General features: G+C 39.9%; 1 protein-coding gene across 7 annotated transcripts in view; it reads left to right on the top strand.

The window, feature by feature from the left end:
- LOC122886338 (E3 ubiquitin-protein ligase RNF31-like) overlaps positions 1-14,759 on the top strand; it is a 61,623-nt gene extending 46,864 nt beyond the window's left edge. The window contains exons 20-25 of one of the 7 annotated variants that reach the window (XM_044218369.1): positions 6,280-6,390; positions 6,619-6,681; positions 7,281-7,329; positions 10,648-10,744; positions 13,614-13,779; positions 14,550-14,759. In XM_044218369.1, coding sequence (XP_044074304.1) covers positions 6,280-6,390; positions 6,619-6,681; positions 7,281-7,329; positions 10,648-10,744; positions 13,614-13,779; positions 14,550-14,600 — 537 coding nt within the window. In that variant the 3' untranslated portion in view covers positions 14,601-14,759. Of the gene's footprint in view, positions 1-6,279; positions 6,391-6,618; positions 6,682-7,280; positions 7,332-9,022; positions 10,467-10,647; positions 10,745-13,613; positions 13,780-14,549 lie in introns of those variants that run through there. The other 6 variants (XM_044218370.1, XM_044218372.1, XR_006380325.1 and 3 more) reach the window with 6 other exon arrangements.
- The last annotated feature ends 5,139 nt before the right edge of the window (positions 14,760-19,898 follow it).

The raw sequence follows: 19,898 nt of genomic DNA, 5'->3' as shown, positions 1-19,898 counted from the left end.
AAGTGAAGGGTGGGGGGAGTCGGGTGCTTTGCACCATGACTATCCTTGCTGGCTACACTCCAGCGCTCTGGTTGACATGGAGTCGAAGTCACCGGAGCCTTCTCACCACCCCTGCCTATGAGTGACCATGACTCCACTGGGACGTGGCAGGGAGTAGAAATGACCATTGCTTTGGGTTTTGCACCCATGAGGAGTGGGGATCATTGTTCAATACTGGAGTGGAGCAGTCGGGAGTGAGATGGGATGGTCACATTCCTGTTGCTGCAGCCGGAGTAGCTGAGGACTGCAAGGTGTTTTGCCTGGGCTGAGGCAACAGTGGAGAACTCCAGGATGAGGTTGTCTTTTCTCTGAGCTTGGCTTACAGACAAGCAATACTTTTATTCGGCTTTGAGATGGTAAGATGGCAAGATCCACACTCAGCCATCACACTTGCAGTTAGTCCATGAAAGTGCTAAAAGCTTAAAATCCTCAATAAAAGCGACAGGCTAGCCCAGCTGCCAGGCTAAAAACAAACCTAGCTGAGCTAGCAGCAGTGGAGGTAGTCAGGTAAACCACATCAAATTGACAGGCAACTTAAAATCACTTAAGATCCACACGTCCAATGACTTAAAAACTTTTACCATGTTAAAACATATGGGTGGATTAAAAACAGGATAAAATGTCAATTTATGATGGTTTAAGACAAGGGCACACACAAGGCCGACGCAATAGCTGGTCATAAGTGGAGAATAAAATTCTACAGTTTCCAGCATTCTCTGTAATAATCTTGGAAAAGTAAGCCTTTCTTACCAGATGTATAGTTTTGTATTGCCATGGCAGTCATGGCTTCTTTGTATATATTACAGTGAACGGTGAGCCTACTTTTCCTCCATTTTCTTTCTGCTGCTTGACAGAGCATTAATACCACTTAGAAAGGCAGCACCAAAAATATGTAGCAGAGGCCTAAATACAAATTGGTACAAAATGAAGTAGAGGGATAACTCTCAACTTTGGCTATCAGAATGAATCAATATTTATACTAAATAACAGAATTCAACTCACGTTAAATTCACCTTGGGGCACCACCCTTAAAAAAGGGAAAATGATAACCAATTAATTAATTCACTCTTGGTTCTGGAGGTTCATACTAAGTTCTTGACTCAAACACTGACTGTAATATTTCATCCACACAACCAAGTTCTTTATAAATGGAAAGTTTATTAAACTACTCACTACACAGACAACTAACAATTACTAAACATACAAATGGATGAATAAATGCAATGAGTGAATGCAATGAACACAACAATTAATAAATGAATCACAGAAGCAATGAATACCAAAAATAAAGCAATGAATGATACCTTGGCAAGACGGCTTAATTTGTTTAAACAAAGGAAACCACAACATGGATGAAAACTTAGGAGCGCTAGCTAGGTTTGCTAGATGCTGGCCTTCAGTACGTTCTGTCGATCTCAGACATCCAGCTGAGTTTCGGGCGAGAGGGCACACAGAGCTGGGCTTGCGTGCCAGGAGGGCAGTAGAGTGATTTCTCCTATTGGTATCGTCTCTGTTAGGTGGGCAGTGTCCGATACCAACAGCACAAAACTTTAGCTCCTCCCGTCCCTAAATCTCTCTTGTCTTTTCTTTGTTCCAATTTTTTTTAACAAATTAAAGTTTCCCACATGTCTGATGTTCCCATGTTTAAAAGCTTGGCCTCCTCAGCTGCTGAAAGATACTAAACAACTCTTATCAATAAACAGGATATCCTTGCACCCTAATATCACCCACTGTATAACTGAGGGCCAGTATTAACCCAGGTTTAAATGTCACAAATGGCAATCATGTACAACCTCTGTTATTATGACAAGTGACACATAAAATTACCTCATGCATATACACTACCACTCAAAAGTTTGGGGTCCCCTGCCACAAAAGCTTGATTCGGTAAAGTCAGATGATTGAGAGGAATACTCTATATTTTTGAATGGTTTTTCATGCTTTTAGGTTGTAGAAAGTATGGAGAACAAAAGGCTGTACGATGGTTTCAACCAGACAATGAAATGGCAGAAAGATACCTCTGAGCAACAGTAAGAATATAAGAAATCAGAAGTCATTGGTAAAATAAATTAGAAGCTTAGCATTAAAATCTGTGCAGATTTAAATAGAAACAGGTTCCTGTTTCAGTGTGACGTGTACAATAATGCCTATAACAAGCTGGAGTTAACAGGCATGTTGCTTTAGCAAAGTTATTCTTAAAACTTCAAAATAGAAATAGTAGGTTAGTTAGGTTAGTTAGGAATTGGATCTCGGAATAGCAGCTGAACATACTATGTACTGACAAATCATAGTTTAAACCTATTCAATCTAACCACTTAGGAGACTGAGGAGGGTCCAAATTAAAATGGGCTCCCAAAATATTTAGAGCCCAGTTGTAGTTCAGAAATTATCTAGGGTCGCTTACGCTTTTCTGGACTGGAAAACAAATAAAAAATGTAAAAGTATTTGGGGGGAAAAATGGTTACAGAATGGTTGTCTATTGTCCCTGCACCAAATCAGCATGTTAAATAAAAAACTTTATTCATCTCCGTACAATTTATACTAAGCATAACTTAACAATTAGTATACATTCAATTCTACATTATAGTATTATAGTCCCTTTGTTCTTTTTTTTGTTGCGGGTATCAGCTTTTATCAACTCAGTGTGAGCTTGTTCCATCGTAAATTAGCCATTTGTCATTATACCTTCCATTAGTGTCTTCCTTGAGTCCTGCAAGGCCTGTTTCTTGACCCAGAGGTCACATGGACAGCGACATCAGGAAAGGTTCGCTCCTTTCTCAATTAAATAGGTAAAATTGTTCATCATCATCATTATCATGCTACAAGGGACACAATTCCTCATTGTACCTATTTGTAGGACACTGCTTATTGGCTTTTGGCTTCTTCTCCCTTTTAATTAAATCTGCCTTCACGTGACGGACATTGCACACAGTTCTGCACAGCAGTGCAATCAGAAAATATAATTACGTATTCTGGGCAGTTATGGAGGCCTCATTAAAATCATCTGCATTCACAAGACAACGGGTGCTATTTTCATTTTGACACAATGACCAGTGCTTTCAGCGCTTTTGTATTTTCCTGACAATGAAATTCAGATGAGAGGAGAGGAACAGGCAGGTGGGTGAAGAAGAATACATTGGTGGTAGTAGAAGAACAAATAGGTGATAGGAGAGGAGCAAACAGTTGGGATGAGAGGAACAAGTGGAGGAGAGGAGCAAACAGCTGAGAGGAGAGGAATAAACAGGAGAGAAACAAAGAGCTGGGTGGAGCGGAACAAACAGGTGGGACGAGAGGAACAAACAGATGAGAGGTGAGAAAAAGACAGGTGGGAGGAGAGGAATAAATAGGTGGGGTGATAGGAATAAAAAGGGGAGATGAGAGGAACAAACAGGTGAGAGGGGAGGAACAGGCAGGTGGGTAAAGAAGAATAAATTGGTGGTAGTAGAAGAACAAATAGGTGATAAGAGAGGTGCAAACAGTTGGGAGGAGAGGAACAAACAGGTGGGAGAAGAGGAATAAATAGGTGGGACGAGATGAATATATAGGTAGGGTGATAGGAACAAACAGATGAGAGAAGAGGAACAAACAGTTGGAAGGAGTGGAATAAACAGATGAGAGAAGAGGAACAGACAGGTGGGAGGAGTGGAATGAACAGGTGAGGTTCATTCAACTGAGGCCGCTGCAAAGTGGGTTGTTGGTATTCTGATGGATATTGGGTCTTTGATATTGTGCTCAGAATAGATGTCTTAAAACCATGCTATCGCTGGAGCAAAGTCACTCCATTGCTGATTTTGTGATTTTCGTCAACAAGAGTGAAGTAAGTACATCACAAAAGCATAATCACACGAGAAAAAACAATCATCTCTGATGTTGATACTTGTTTGATGTTACTGACACTGTTGAATTAAGCTTACCTACCATGCTGTACTGAAATCAAATTCCACCAACCTTGGTCGTGTGGTCATTAATAAATGACTGATTGATACTTGACCAGAAATAACAAAATAATGTTATAAATATAATAATATTGCTTAAAATGTTAAAATACTGTTTTGATTAAAAGCTGTCTAACCAGTAGATATGTTCAAATCAGCATCAAAAATAAATATTTAATCTGGTTAAAGCAAGAACATCAGTAAATCAGTCTGTATTTCTATATAAATTAATAAGTGACTCTTACAGTATCACAGTTGCTATTAAACGAATGTATGAAAAGTTTCTCCTTCAGTTCATTAAATCCCTGCTGCCATCTGAAGGCAGCAGGACACATACGTTGATAAAGTGAGAAGTGCTGTGTCAGAGCGCAGTGCCATTACACATTTCCATCCACTGTGTTTAATTTTATCATGTGCAAATGACACCAGGCTGCTACAGAATAACAACACACACCTCTACACTAATCAGATTGTTATAACTCGGTATTCTTACAGTTTATGCGGCAGCCATTAGAGTGCTAGGGCTCATCAATGACAACAAAGACATTTCACTCAAAAACCACAAATGTCAACCTCATGCTGGCACTAGATGAAAAGTCTGGGGATCACCTACGTCAGTAGGATTCAACATCTGTGGAACATGAATGTCATGTACAAAATTTCATGGCAATCTATCCAATGATTTTTGAGATATTTGAGTCTGGACCAGTGGTGGACCGACCGACCAGCCGACATTACCATCCCTAGAGCTACGTGGCTAGCATGGCTAAAAATCAAACCCATTCTATGGTTTGCAACCTAAATCAAGTTGTAATATACCAAAGTTGCTGTACAAAATCTACTAATCAGTAATGTGTTATGGACAGAGAGTCGAGACACCGATATGGAACAGGATGGTATTTTATTGTGACAACAGCAGAGCAAACCCAGATGGCAGGAATAAATGACGATGAGGAATGTAACCAGATACTAATGTAGCCCATAATATTTTTGGGATTCACAATGGTTAAAGGGGCACCAATTTGTGTAGGTGCAATCAATTAATTATGGCTATCAGAATTATCAAAGATAATCATAAATAATAACTTTAATAAAGTCCCCGGGGCACCACTCTTCTTAAAGAAGAGAAATGATGATGCCAATTAATTGATTGAGTCTCATAAAATACACTAAACTATCAATTTGGAACTCAGATTAATAATTAAATTAATAACTATAACCAGAATTACCATTAATAGCTAGTAGGTTGAAGGATTTGGAGTTCATAGAAGAGGTTGGCAAATTACTCACTCTTGTGCAACATTAACGAAACCAGCAATTATACGCAAACATTTATTAAAAGATAAACACAGGTCAGACTGACCAGTGGTAGCTGAGAAATGGGTTCATGGGTGGAGTTCACACCTCCGGGGATTCTGGGAGAATGAGTTCAATGGCTCTCCTTTGTTTACAGAACAAAAGAGCATGCAGTCTCCTAATAGAGTTAAGTTAAAATAACACGAACGAATGAATTCATCTCTGTGACGTCCCAACAATATAAAACTGAAAAGCATATTCATAAGTAGTGTAACATTTATTTTCCTAATTTTCTCAAATTGTATTTGAGGCAAAGGATATATGAAAGATGACATGCGGCACATTACTAAATTATTTTTATTGTATTTTAACTTGCATACACTAGCATGATTTTGATTTTCTTTCTGATTGTGTAATTAGAAAATGTCTTTGTATTTTCACTTTAACAATAACAGTCTTAGAATGAATAAAAATACACAAAAATACACAAATACATTAAGTTCTGACTCTGTGGTAACTGAAGTTCAGGACTCGAAGAAAAATCACATGTTCAAGCTACAAACTGCAGCTGCTATAAATTATTAGGTCCATTCAGATGTTTTTCTTTTCAAACAATGTTTAAATTGTCTGAGCATAAACACTTCTCCTTAATAAACTAAACCAAACTACAGAACTAAAGGAGCAGCAGGGGTGAACTTCTCAGGGGTAGAATAAAATGTCTCACACACATTTGGTGTGAATGCACCTTCCTGCTTGACTCCACCGGGCCTCAGGCTGCGACGGCCACCGGAGCTGATCGCGGCAGCGTGTTTCAGAAGCGTCCCAGAAGCAGCTCTCTGCTCTGCTCTGGGGAGAATACAGATGTAGGCAGGAAGTAAACGAAACCGGGTCTCGGACAGGACGTTGCCCGGGGAATCAAGGAGTTAAGTTTACTATAGAGGTGATTAACATTTGACATACCTGAACAAGTGACAGGTGTCTCTCTCCTCTTCTCCTGTCGTCCTATCAGACCTGTGCAGTGGACGAGTGCAGTGTGTCTGGATTACATGCCCATCATCCCAGAGACTGCCTCTTCTACCTGAGAGACTGGGAACCCTCCAGACTGCAGGCTTTACTGCAGGTACACACACACACAACACACACACACATACATCTCATCTGCATGTGAAATCATGCCTTGAGCTTTCTGCCTCTAAGCCAGTATAGTGGAGGTAATAGGAATTTAGTTTGTGGTGCTCACATCATTGAGAAATACATAAAATTTCCCGACACTGTGAACTTTCTACTGAAAACCGTAGCTGAAAACTGTTCAGATGAATTCCCTTTTTAAGATGGATTTGTTTTGCAGTGTAACACAACTCGAGTCATTATAATGAACGTCTTCCAGTGGGGAAACTGCGGCGTCCCTGAGGTGCAAAACATAACAACATTTTGGAAAAACATTAACTAACAACATAATTTCTCAAAACACAACAACAAAACAGAATACACATTTTAGAAAATACAACAAAACAGAAAACATAACATTTCACAAAATGTCTATGGGCAAAATGAATAGAACAGAAGTAAAAGAAATAGCTCCTCCCACTTCACAACTCTATAAGCACAAAAGCATAAACGAGCAGTCAGCACATCCGTGGGAGTTTACTTCTGTATAGTGTCTCTCTGAAGGGACTTCTTGTTCTGTCCAATCATGAACAAGAATTGTTGTGCCTACCTTTTCCGTTTTGTGAAATGTTTTTTGTGAAATAGTGTGTTTTCTAAAATCTTATTCAGTTTTATCTTTTGTTGTATTTTGTGAAATATTGAGTTTTCTGTTTTGTTGTGTTTTTTCTGATTTGTTAATGTGTTTACTAAAATGTGGTTGTGTTTTCGGTTTTATTGTTGTGTTTTCAATAATGTTGTGTTTTGTTAAATGATTTTGTGTTTTGCACTCTGGGCTACCATAGGCCAGTGTAAAACAGACTAGTGTGAGTAACCAGTGTCCTTCTTTTTCTTTGTGACTCACAGAATAATGGAGTGGCCTTCAACACTGAACCCCCTCCTGGAACACAGACAGGTAGGCCAGGACTCCACGCACACCTTTATAGTTCGAAGCATGAGCAGACTTTGCATTTTACTTTTTAAATAAATGTAATCCCTGTCATGAAAGTTAAAATAAACATTTTTAGTACATTTTACTTTGAAAGCTTTAAAGTGACATGAGCACAAAAAACATTTTTCCCATGTTTCTAGTGCACACCGGAAACTATTCTGTGTGCAGTAGAAAATACATCTGCCTTACCTAAGTTAGCGCAGTCTGATACAACATCTCTGCAACAGATTCTTCCTTGAGTAAGGTTATAATGTTCATTCTTGTTGGAATCATTTTGGAGAGATGTTGATTCATCTTTCTGGTCATTTTTGAGGTTGTAGTTTGTGCTGCTGTTAAATTGTGTCGTGTTACACTGAGAGGTGGAGCAGGTGGAGGTGATGTTGATATGAACGTTGATACTGAGTTAAACGCAGCCCGAAGCTTATTTCAATGATCGTAACAAAAGACAGAAAGTTAGTTGCAGTCTGTAGTGATTTTGCAGTTCATTGATGGTCAAGTTCAAATTCAAGTACAGTCGAGCCAAAACCCCACATCCACTATTCCTTTGTGTTACAGTAATCTATTCTGGTGATCCATTCCAAGTCTGATCTAAAATGTTTTCTCTCCTGTGTTTATGACTTAAGAACAGGTTTTCACCTGTTCTTGAAATAGTTTTAACAGGATAATCTTTCAAAGTTCCTTAATTAGTTTTTTCATCTGTGAAACTGGTGGGGAAAAAAGTTTTGGCAGGCGTCATATTGTGTGTTAACAAGTTATGAAACATTACTGTCATGTCTTCCTTTTGGCTAGAAATGTATTTTAATTGACACTTCACCTGGAAGAAAACATTAATGCTTTTAGTCCTATTTAGAACCAAGCTGCAACCTTCGTGGCCGAAAAATGAAGCCAATGCAGAAGTGCCAAAAATAAATAAATAAAATATATATATATATATATATATATATATATATATATATATATATATATATGTATTTTGCAATAAAACCACTAATGCAATAAAAAATCTAATGGAACAGTCACACATCAGGCCGGGAGCTCTGTGAAGAGCTCTAAAGCCTTACTGAACATTCTCAGTGAACTGAGCCTGTGACTAGCTTTTTTTAATTGCTACATTGGTTGAACCAACATGTTCAGTGGCCTCCTGTAGTAGCCTCCATGGCTGTATGTAGTGAACAGGTCAAGTTTTTACTTTTCCAGTGACATATCTCAACACCTATTACAGTTTTTTACAATTGCTAAGTCGCATTTTTCTGTACAAGTTCATTTTTTCAAAACTCTTCACACAGTCAGCACAACAGAAGTCAGTGTGACTAAACTGTGGATCACTTTTCATTGCTTTTACAAAAAATGCATTCAATGACCACAGCTTTGAAATTTCATGATTCTCACTCCACCACCAAACCTCTGTGTATTCACACTCTGTTTTGCACGTTAACATACTATTGTCAGAACTGTTCAATTTACATTCAAAACATTACTAAAATGCATATTTCTTTAAAATGCATAAACTCCTATTTGGGACACTGAGTGGCTCATTTCACTGCTTGATGACCTCAGTGAAAGACGTGTGCCAGGTGAGGAAAGGGGGCAGGTGAGGCAGAATCCAGAAGGTTTTCTAATTGTACGGGACGATGTGGCGTTTCACCATCTCTTGCAGTCACAGAGTGGTTTACAGCCCATCCCAGGACGGTGTCACTTTCCCCTCCACCTTACTCTCCATTCCTCATCCCCATAGAGGAAATCTCGTCCTCATGGAGGTGGAAAGTTAATGACCAAGATTCTTTCCCAGGTGGACTGCAACAGAGGACAGAAGGTGTGATGTGGATGAGAACTTGTGGCCAAATGCAGGAGACAGGGTCGACTACCACTGTTGTATTTCTGTATCTGTAGCTCTCCTATACAAGTATGCATAGTGAATATGTGTAGTTTTGTGTTGTATTACTGGAATTACTTTAGTTTCATTTTGTGCACTTGGAATTACTCAAACAAAAAAAACCCATCCTATTGAAGTATATTACAACATTTCTGATTCATTTCTGTGACATTTACTGTGAGGCAGCAGCACAATCCATGCAATGAAGAAGTGACCTTGTTTTTGTTGTAATGAATCATGGTTTGTGCTACTAAGATACTTTTACAAAGTGACAGTAATTGTAATGCTGCCTGTCAGTGATTTCTACGGTCAGTATATAATTGTTGGCAGACATGTTGTCAGTGAGAGGAAGTGAAGCTGAGCTGCATGTTGCTAAAGAGAGCTGTGTGAAGAGTTTTGGCAAAGTGAGCTGGTATAGAGAAATGGGAATTAGCAATTGTAAAAAAACTGTAAATGAATTGGCACAAATTTTGAACAGACATTCAGTCATGAACATTCATATATGTTGATTTAAAATGCCTAAATAAAACCAAATCAAACACAAGATATAAAGTGAAATGCTATACACATTGTGATATGTTTTTCCTATTTATGTATATATATTTCCTGTCATAATTAAATAAAAAAATATGTCAAAAGAATTTATTCTATTTAGCTTTTTGTCTTTAATAACTGAGTTAACTGTTTTTCATTGTGACATACAGTACATTTTACATGCCACAGAAAAAGTGAGGAGGTGCATTTCAGTGTTGTCCAGCAGAGAGCAGCATAGACCTGCCAATAAAAAACTGAAAAACAATCAACTGTTCAATCACAGCTTAGGGGCAGAGCCGTGGGCGGAGCTTATCTATGCTGGCATGAGCTGATGGCAGCCTGAATGTCTGTAAATCTAAGAATGCACTTTGGCTATGTAATAATCTGGAAGCTCTTTCTTTGAACCCTGTAACTTTGTAATTACGGCTTTCTTTGTTCTTGGTTTCATTTTTGTTCAATTGTTCGACCTGCTCTTCTTGAAATATTGAATGTTTAATAAGCCTGTATGCTTTTTGAAATAAATATTAAAAAAAAAAAAAAAAAAAAAAAAAAAAAGAGCTGATGGCAGCCAATTAGCATGCTAACACCCTAAACTAAGATGTTGAGCATGATAAACATTACACCTGCAGCCTCGCACAGCTGCTAGCATGAGATAATGTTAAACATTAAGCCTGAACCTTGTACTGATTCTAACTTTAAACCCTAATAACAAGTCTCAACTACCTTAATTTACTTTCTTAATTATTTCTAATTTTACCTAAGGCATAAATCCTAACAGTAAAGTCAAGTCTCTTGTAAAAAATGATTAGTGACATTATTATATCAACACTCTTCTTCTCTTTTTCTTTATCTTCTTCATCCCTCTCTTTTTTCAGGTTTGTGTGGAGTGATAGAGCAGAAGGATGAGGGAGGGCAGCAACCAGATTCAGCCTGTGGAGCTCAGACCCAACCTGGACATGCTGGCCTCTGCGAGTATGATGGCTTTATTCAGTATTATTTGCTCTTATCTGCAACCAAGGCAACATGTAAATACTGTATATGCTACAGTGTCTTAGGCCCCTGAGTCACTAGGACTCCCCAAGCTTCAATCTTTTTTCACCTTTGTGGTTCTACCTGCCTTTTGCCCACAATACCAGCTTTCCAGGGACTTTTAAAATGTGCTCCAAAAAAAGTTAAGAAATATTCCTATATATTTGTTTTTTGTGAACATTACCGAGCAGGTTTGTTCAGTCAGCGCTGCAGCTGGTCACTGGAGCCGGATGGATTTACCCATCACTTAATTAAAAAGGGTTGCACCACACAAACTAGTTCTTGCGTAGAGATTAGCTGTTACTAAATATTTACACCCAGTAACTGCCAGGTGTAACTGTTGTGAAGCTAACTAAACTAACACTAACTTGCTAATATCTGACATGTTTAGACTGAAGAGGAAAATTGGTGTTTCAACAGAAGCGTTCAGTGGTTGACACATCTGTCCTGAGAGTAGCTCAAAATGTAAACTGGAAAGATTTTAATTTACATTTCACAAAATTACACAGTATACCTCAAATTCCAAAACGTTTCACCAACAATGACAATGACCAAATAATGTTGGTCAGGTGAGCATAATCATCCTAACCTGTATGAATTATACTACCAATGAAACACACATCCACACATTTATCCATTTATGCAGATACAAATAAAACACTTCTACCTACATTTGCAAAGTTCTGACAGTTAAGTTTAATATATTGTTTGGTCATTTTTGGCAGCTTTCGTACAGCTTAAGATGCTACAGCCCTGTTTGCACAGTCTATTGCCTTTGTTTGAACAGTGTTACCCATGTTTCCTAGCAACCGATATACACATCATTAAAGCATTTACTAGGTAATACATGTGTTAATTAAAGGGATAGTTCGGGTTTTTTGAAGTGGGCTGTATGAGGTACTTATCCATAGTCAGTGTATTACCTGCAGTAGATGGCGAAGAGGAGGGACTTTACACACAAACTTAGTGATGGATTCAGGACAATCCGGAGCAACCCAATCCTGGGGAGGAAATAAGATCTGTGTCAACAGCTGGCAGCATCTTTGGCCAGTGTCTAGCCAATCAGGTCTGACTAGCGCTCTTCAATGCCATCACCCCGTTGATTTAGTGTGATCTATTATCAAAACCTGACAGGAAGTAACCTGGATCCAAGCTGTTTCCTAGCAACACAATGCCAAAGAAATGTTCTGTACACATAATTAAAATATTGCTGACATTTCTTCACACTGTTTTCAACTGTAATGGACATAAATAAGAAGAGGATAATACATATGGAAGTGTGAAAATATGGAATTCTGCCTCACAGAAAACCAATACAACATTCAAACAGCACCACTGTGATAATGGCTCACATCAAAGGGATTATTGCAATACAAGAGTGTACCTGAGTGAAGGAGGTACTAAACCTTGTGTCATGGTAAATTAGTGATAGTCAGTTGGACTGTAGTCCTGAATTGAAAATAAAGGTGAACATTAAAGTTAAACTGATGTTATTATCCATTAGATTTTGCAGAGCTGCTGCCTCGTTACTCTCTCTGGTCTGGCACACATGCAGTTATACATTTCAGTGGACGATAATAACGGACACGTATTCACATTAATTCCACTGAGTGCTGGTGTTTCTTGCCCTGTTCGCTTGTTATTGTAAAGCCATAAATTGACTGGTTAGCTGGTCACCAATAAATTCCATGTAAAACTGGGGGTGAAATGACCTGTACTATAATGGCTCACATGATTTCCACAGCACTAATTCCAATAGTACAACAGAATCATGCCATTCTCACCACTCTGCTGCTCTCACTCTCTCTTTTTAACACTAACATTTTACCAATCGCTTCTACTTTGATCACTGTTAAACTACTGTCAGTGAATGAAAACAGTATAAAGGCATATTCATATTATTGCGGAAAATCAGATTTTGCCTCCACATCCTCCTTTATTGTGTATGTGGTGTGTTAGGATGACTCAACGTGGATGTCTGTGATGCACCTAGTTGGGTGGGGGGTGTTGAAGGTTCAGATTTGTTGAACTTTGATACGAACACCTTTGTGGGCGCATGCCAATTGCTGTTGACAACTGCTTGAAAGATGGACGGAAAAAAATGACTTGGCTTTCTAAATTTCCAGAACTGTACAATAACAAATTGGCCTCATATTGAGACCAGTCAAAAAAGATATTTGTTTGGCGAAATATCAACATGCAGATGTAGATACCAGGTTTGTTACAAAACACTGTCTGAGTCTCGTAGCATTCTACTGCTAGCAAAATTAGCATTGTAGTTTCAGAGTGGTAAATACTGCGTGGACCAATGTGGAATTCACAGCGCAAGACTAGTAAGAGCAGCAGAGTGGTAAGTATAACATGACTGTTGTACTGATGGAAATAGTGCCTTGGAAATGTACATTATGCTGAATGTATCAAGACAACAGGTAAACATGGAGGCTTCTTACTAAAATGTGATGAAATATTCTAAATATACTAGGTAAAATTAGAAATAATGCTCTCTTCTAATATAAAGCTGCTTTAAACAAAAGCCTGGCTCTCTCTGCAGTTGAGGTAAATAAAAGTCCTGGTCAGTATTTGAGAATTGTTGGCAAATGGTATCATAACCAATACAAAGGATGGCCAAAAGTACAAAAACAACCCAGGTTGTAAGAAGAAAACAATTTTACTTTAACAGGTTACATCACAAAGTCTCCTTCTGACTTTTCATCTGTTACACCATCAGTTCAGAGTTTATCATCAGTACTAGCAGGAAGCTGCCATGTTCTGCTCTGTGATCATGCTAACATGGTGGTGTAATGGTATCCAGGAAGCATTACCGGGAGTACCTGGTCAGCCTGATCAACAGCCACTCCATCGACCCCGCCCCCCTCTACAGCTCCAACGAGCTGCTGCTGGCCTGCAGGAGGTACAAGGTTGACGACACCCGCAGGGACGGAGAGGATGGCTTCTCCTACTGTGGCAGATTGCTCAAGGTGAGTGTGTGTGTGCTTACATGTGTTTGATTGATAAATGTGACTTGTGAATGTTTTTTAATGGGTCTGTCGGTCTGTAGGTCCACCACTTTGGTCCAGATATATAAATATCTTAACAACTACTGGATAGATTGCCATGAATTTTATACAGACATTCATGTTCCCCAGAGGATGAATCCTAAAAACTTTGGTGAACCCTTAACTTTTCCTCTAGTGCCACCATGAGGTTCAAAGTTTTGGTTTTGAGTGAAATGTCTGCTGTTTGATGGATTGTCATGAAATTTGGTTCAGACATTCATGTTACCCTCAGGATGAACTGTAATGACTTTGGTGATCCCCAGATCTGTTCATGTTCATATGGTGAGATTTACCAGAGGACCTTGTTCTATAGCAGGGGTTTTCAAAGTCTGACACTGTCAGCCCCCCACAAAACCCATGGATGTACTGACAACTATCATTGAATCACCTCTCCAGATTTTCAGAATGTAATTAATTTTATTTGTAATCAGTTATAAGGTTTGGAAATATCTGTTTATAGATTGTTTTCATAATATCGTGGTCCTACCTGGTAATATATTACCAGGTAGGACCACGATATTATGAAAACAACTGACCAGATGATTCAATACCATCCTTGTGGATTTCAGGAACTTTATATGCATTCTATATATCACACTGTGTGAACTGATATGTTCTATCATTTTATTTAATCTATAATTTTATTTATTTTGATACGGTGACACTAACATCCATCTGTGGTCTTTCTGCAGAAACTGATGGATGAAGTACCACTTGGCGACAAGGTGCCCCGCAAGAAATAATGAACGCCTCGCTTCCTGTTTCCTGCAGTTGTGATCATGTCGAACTTTCAACTCAGCTACAAGAGACAAAATGGCAACAGTTTCCTTTAGAGTTTGGCTTTGTAAATGATAAGCCATGTTCCTATGATAGTGTAAATACAGGAGAGTGTCATCTCTGAAGCTCTGCCTGAGTGCTTTTAATTAATAATAAGAAACTTTATTTATATAGTGCTTTTCAAAAACAAAGTTACAAACATGGTTGAACCAGGATTAAAACATTTCAGGACATAGGCAAATAAAATCAGGCAATTCAAATAATACAGGGATCAAATCAAATAAAAAACCCAACAATAAAGATAAATACTAATCATAAAACAGATGAGACAGGTTGGCAATAAAATGGTGTGCTAGAATTAATAAAAGGCTTTTTTGAAAAGGTTTTGAAAAGGGATTTAAAAGATGTCACTGATTTGTTTAGTTTCAATTAGTTTCAATTCATCAGTGAGATATTTCACAGACAGTCACTGTTCTAAATGAGATATCTGCTGACTGGAACATATGACAGCAGCTCTGACAAAATATGTAATCGCACAAGGTAAACTAATACGAGAAAAATCATTTGTTAAATATATCAGGCTTTGCTGCTACCTGTTTCCCAAATGAACAGCCAGTATTTTGGAATATAACCTTTGAATTTGGGTTTGCCAATCAAATAAGGCTTGCCTGTCCTCTGGGTTTCTCAACCCGTTGTTCAACGTAAACCCTCTCACACATGATAAATGAAGTGAACAGTAAAATGAGTGGCTAAGCTACAGTAACAACAGCCTGTTTTCCTGTCATGATCTAAATGCTGTTTTAATTTAGCATTTGTTGAAGAGAGCAGAAAATTATAATCAGAATCAGAAATACTTTATTGATCCCCGAAGGGAAACTCTTTGTTATAGCAGGTCACCTTTATGTCATTGCACACAGGAGAAAGCAAAAAATATAATACAATACACTATAAAAACACTATATAAACAGGTCAGAAAATAAATTAAGTACCAGGTGGGTATAAGTATAAGATAAAATAAGTGTGAGGTACCAAGTGGGTATACAGGTTGATGATGATACTACAGTATAATAATACAATGTAATAATATAAGTAGTAAGTAGTGGTGCATGTACTGTCGGGTTAAGTGTAGCTTATTGAGATTAGATAGAAGAAGATATTGCACAGCAGTAATGGAGGTATATAATGTCAATATCCATAAATAGGAAAAACTAACATAGGAAAACTAAATATTGCACGGGAGTAGTACACAGAATATTGCACAATTATTCAAGTATAGCAGAGATGTAATGATCAATGTCCAGTTTAGTGACCTAGGGTCATACAGACTAACCCTTAGAGGGAGGAGTTAAAGAGTTTGATGGCCACAGGCAGGAATGACTCCCTTTTTGGGGGGATGAGTCTTCCGCTGAAGGTGCTCCTTTGCTTGACCAGCACGTCATGGAGTGGGTGGGAGACACTGTCCAAGATGGCATGTAGTTTGGCCAGCATCCTCCTCCAGATAGTCCAGCTCCACCCCCACAATGTCACTGGCCTTACGGATAAGTTTGTTGAGTCTGTTGCCGTCCGCTACCTTCAACCTGCTGCCCCAGCATGCAACAGCATACAGGATAGCACTGGCCACCACAGACTCATGAAACATCCTCAGCATTGTCCGGCAGATGTTGAAGGACCTCAGCCTCCTCAGAAAATAGAGGCGGCTCTGGCCCTTCCTGTAAACAGCTTGAGTGTTCTTGGACCAGTCCAGTTTATTATCCAAGTGTACTCCCAGGTACTTGTACTCCTCTACCTTGTCCATACTGACCCCCTGGATGGAAACCGGGGTCACTGGTGTCTTGGCCCTCCGTAGATCCAGAACCAGCTCCTTAGACTTTGTCACATTGAGCTGCAGATGGTTCTGCTCACACCATGAGACAAAGTTACCCACCACAGCCCTGTACTCAGACTCCTCACCACCGCTGATACATCCCACCACAGCAGAGTCATCAGAAAACTTCAAAAAAGGTGGCAGGACTCTGTGTCGTAGCTGAAGTCCGTGGTGTAGATGGTGAAGAGGAAGGGAGAGAGGACAGTCCCCTGAGGGGCCCCAGTGTTGCTGACCACGCTGTCCGACACACAGTGCTGCAGGCGCACATGCTGTGGTCTGCCAGTCAGGTAGTCCACAATCCAGGACACAAGGGGGGCATCCACCTGCATCGCTGCCAGCTTCTCACCCATCAGGGCAGGCCGGATGGTGTTGAAAGCACTGGAGAAGTCAAAAAACATGATCCTCACCATGCTTGCCGGCTTATCCAGGTGGGTGTGGATGCGGTTAAGCAGGAAGATGATGGCGTCCTCAACTCCCAGTCGGTACTGGTAGGCGAACTGTAGGGGGGTCCAGGAGGGGTCTGACCATGGGCCGCAGCTGTTCCAGCACTAGTCTCTCCAGGGTCTTCATTATGTGGGAGGTCAGTGCCACCGGTCTGTAGTCCTTGGAGCCACTGGGACGCGGCGTCTTCGGCACAGGAACGAGGCAAGATGTCTTCCACAGAACAGGGACCCTTTGAAGACTCAGGCTCGGGTTGAAGACATGTTGAAGGACTCCACATAGCTGGGGGGCACAGGCTTTTAGCACCCCAGGGCTAACGCCATCGGTGCCTGCAGCCTTGTTTGAGTGGAGTTTCATCAGCTGTCCTCTCACCTGGTCAGCAGTCGGGTACACAGCAGAAGTTACAGGTGGGGGAGGTGGGGAGTCATTAGTGTGACGAGGGCTGTTAGCCTGATGGGTAGGGGGGAGCAGAGTACTCAGAGGAGCTTGAGGGCCGACAGCAGCTGAGTTAGAGGGGGGATGAGCAGGAGCGGTGTGTCGAATCTGTTAAAGAACAGTTTAAGTTCGTTGGCCCTGTCCAAGCTGCCTTCAGCTCCTCTGCAGCCAGTCGGTCTGAAGCTAGTGATGGTCTTTATGCCGCTCCAGACCTCTCTCATGTTGTTCTGCTGGAGTTTCAGCTCCAGCTTCCTCCTGTACTTCTTCTTCTTGTGCAGTACGGTTTAAATACTGTTGGTTTCAACTGAGAGGTTTAATCTAAATTAAAAGCCAGGAAAAAATGAAACCCGAGGAATTATGCAGCTGCAGAAAATAATATTCAATTCAATTCAGTTTTATTTATATAGCACCAATTCATAACAGAAGTTATCTCATTGCACTTTTCCTATAGAGCAGGTCTAGACCGCACTCGTTATAATATTATTTACAGAGACCCAACAAATCCCACCATGAGCAAGCATTTGGTGACAGTGGCAAGAAGAAACTTCCTTTAAGAGGCAGAAACCTCGGACAGAACCAGACTCAATGGTGGGCGGCCATCTGCCGCTGCCTTGTTAGGTTTTGAGAGAGAGAGAGAGAGAGAGAGAGAGAGAGAGAGAGAGAGAGAGAGAGAGAGGTGGTGGGGAAGCACAATGCAAATACCACCTAGAATTTTAAAATGGCAATAATGTAATGGTAGTAGTAACATTAATATTAATAAAGTAATAATAATATGAATGACAGTCATAAGAATATTAATGACAATATTAGTAACAGAGACAAAAACAACAACTGTAGTAGCGGTTGTCGAGCAGGAACACGGGGGCAGCAGGTGGCCCACAATCACAGATCCAGACTCTGCAGCTCCGGAGGCAGAAATACCTGCTGAAAGCGACAGAAGGAGAGAGGAAAGAAACGAGAAGGCACAGAACTACGGGACAGAGAAGATGTCGAGTTAGTAACATGCAGTAATGGGATAAAAATGCATACAGATGGAGAAGGAGAGGAGGAGAGAGGAGCTCAGTGCATCATGGGAAGTCTCCCGGCAGTCTAGGCCTATAGCAGCATAACTAAGGGATGGTTCAGGACTCACCCAAGCCAGCCCTAACTATAAGTTTTATCAAAGAGGAAAGTCTTAAGCCTACTCTTAAATGTGGAGATGGTGTCTGCCTCCCAAACCCAAAATGGGACCTAATTCCACAGGAGAGGAGCTTGATAACTGAAGGCTCTGGCTCCCATTCTACTTTTGGAGACTCTAGGAACCACAAGTAACCCTGCATCCTGGGAGCACAGTGTTTTAGTCGGGTAATAAGGTATTATGAGCACTGTAAGATACGATGGTGCCTGACCATCAAGAGCTTTGTAAGTGAGGAAAAAGATTTTAAATTCTATTCTGGATTTTACAGGGAGCCAGTGCAGAGAATCTAATATTGGAGAAATATGATCTCTTTTCCTAGTTGTTGTCAGTACATTTGCCGCAGCATTCTGTATCAACTGGAGAGTCTTAAGGGACTTATTCAGGCAACCTGATAATAAGGAATTGCAATAATCCAGTCTAGAAGTAACAAATGCATGGACTAGTTTTTTCATTTTGAGACAGGATGTGCCTGATTTTTTACAATGTTACATAGGTGAAAGAAGGCAGTCCTTGAAGTTTGTTTCATGTGAGAGTTAAAGGATAAATCATGATCAAAGATAACTCCGAGGTTCCTTACGGTGGTGCTAGAGGCCAGGGTAGTGCCATCTAGAGTAACTATATCTTTAGATAATGTGTCTCGGAGGTGTTTGAGGCCAAGTACAATACCTTCAGTTTTGTCAGAGGAAAGTCTTTAGCCTACTCTTAAATGTGGAGATGGTGTCTGCCTCCCAAACCCAAACTGGGACCTGATTCCACAGGAGATGAACTTGATAACTGAAGGCTCTAGCTCCCATTCTACTTTTGGAGACTCTAGGAACCACAAGTAACCCTGCATCCTGGGAGCGCAGTGTTCTAGTCCATTAATAAGTTATTATGAGATCTTTAAGATACGATGGTGCCAGACCATTAAGAGCTTTAAGAGAGATCTAACAAGACAAGTACAGAGACAAGTCCATTGTCTGGTGCAATTAAAAGGTCATTTGTCATTTTCACCAGTGCTGTCTCTGTGCTATGATGTACTCTAAATCCTGACTGAAAATCCTCAAATAAACCATTGTTAGACTAAGTTACACAACTGATTGGCGACTGCTTTATTCAACAGGTAAAAAGCTGACAGGCAAAGATATTGGTGTGTGTTTTTTTTTTACATAATGAACAAGGTATTCCAACTAAATGCAATACACTTCAACACAGTTAAGTTAAGGGTAAAGTAAGCAGCCAAAGCTAGAGATAAAAAAAACATATAGCTCATTGAAAGATGCTAAAAAAATAGACCAACCAAATACAGAAACGTGCTGCAAATACCACAGACACAACAGAAGGTGTTTCCAGAGGACACTAAAAAAT

Source organism: Siniperca chuatsi, linkage group LG13, assembly GCF_020085105.1.
Source record: "Siniperca chuatsi isolate FFG_IHB_CAS linkage group LG13, ASM2008510v1, whole genome shotgun sequence".
NCBI lineage: Eukaryota > Metazoa > Chordata > Actinopteri > Centrarchiformes > Sinipercidae > Siniperca > Siniperca chuatsi.
This window is presented reverse-complemented; position numbering and strand designations above follow the sequence as displayed.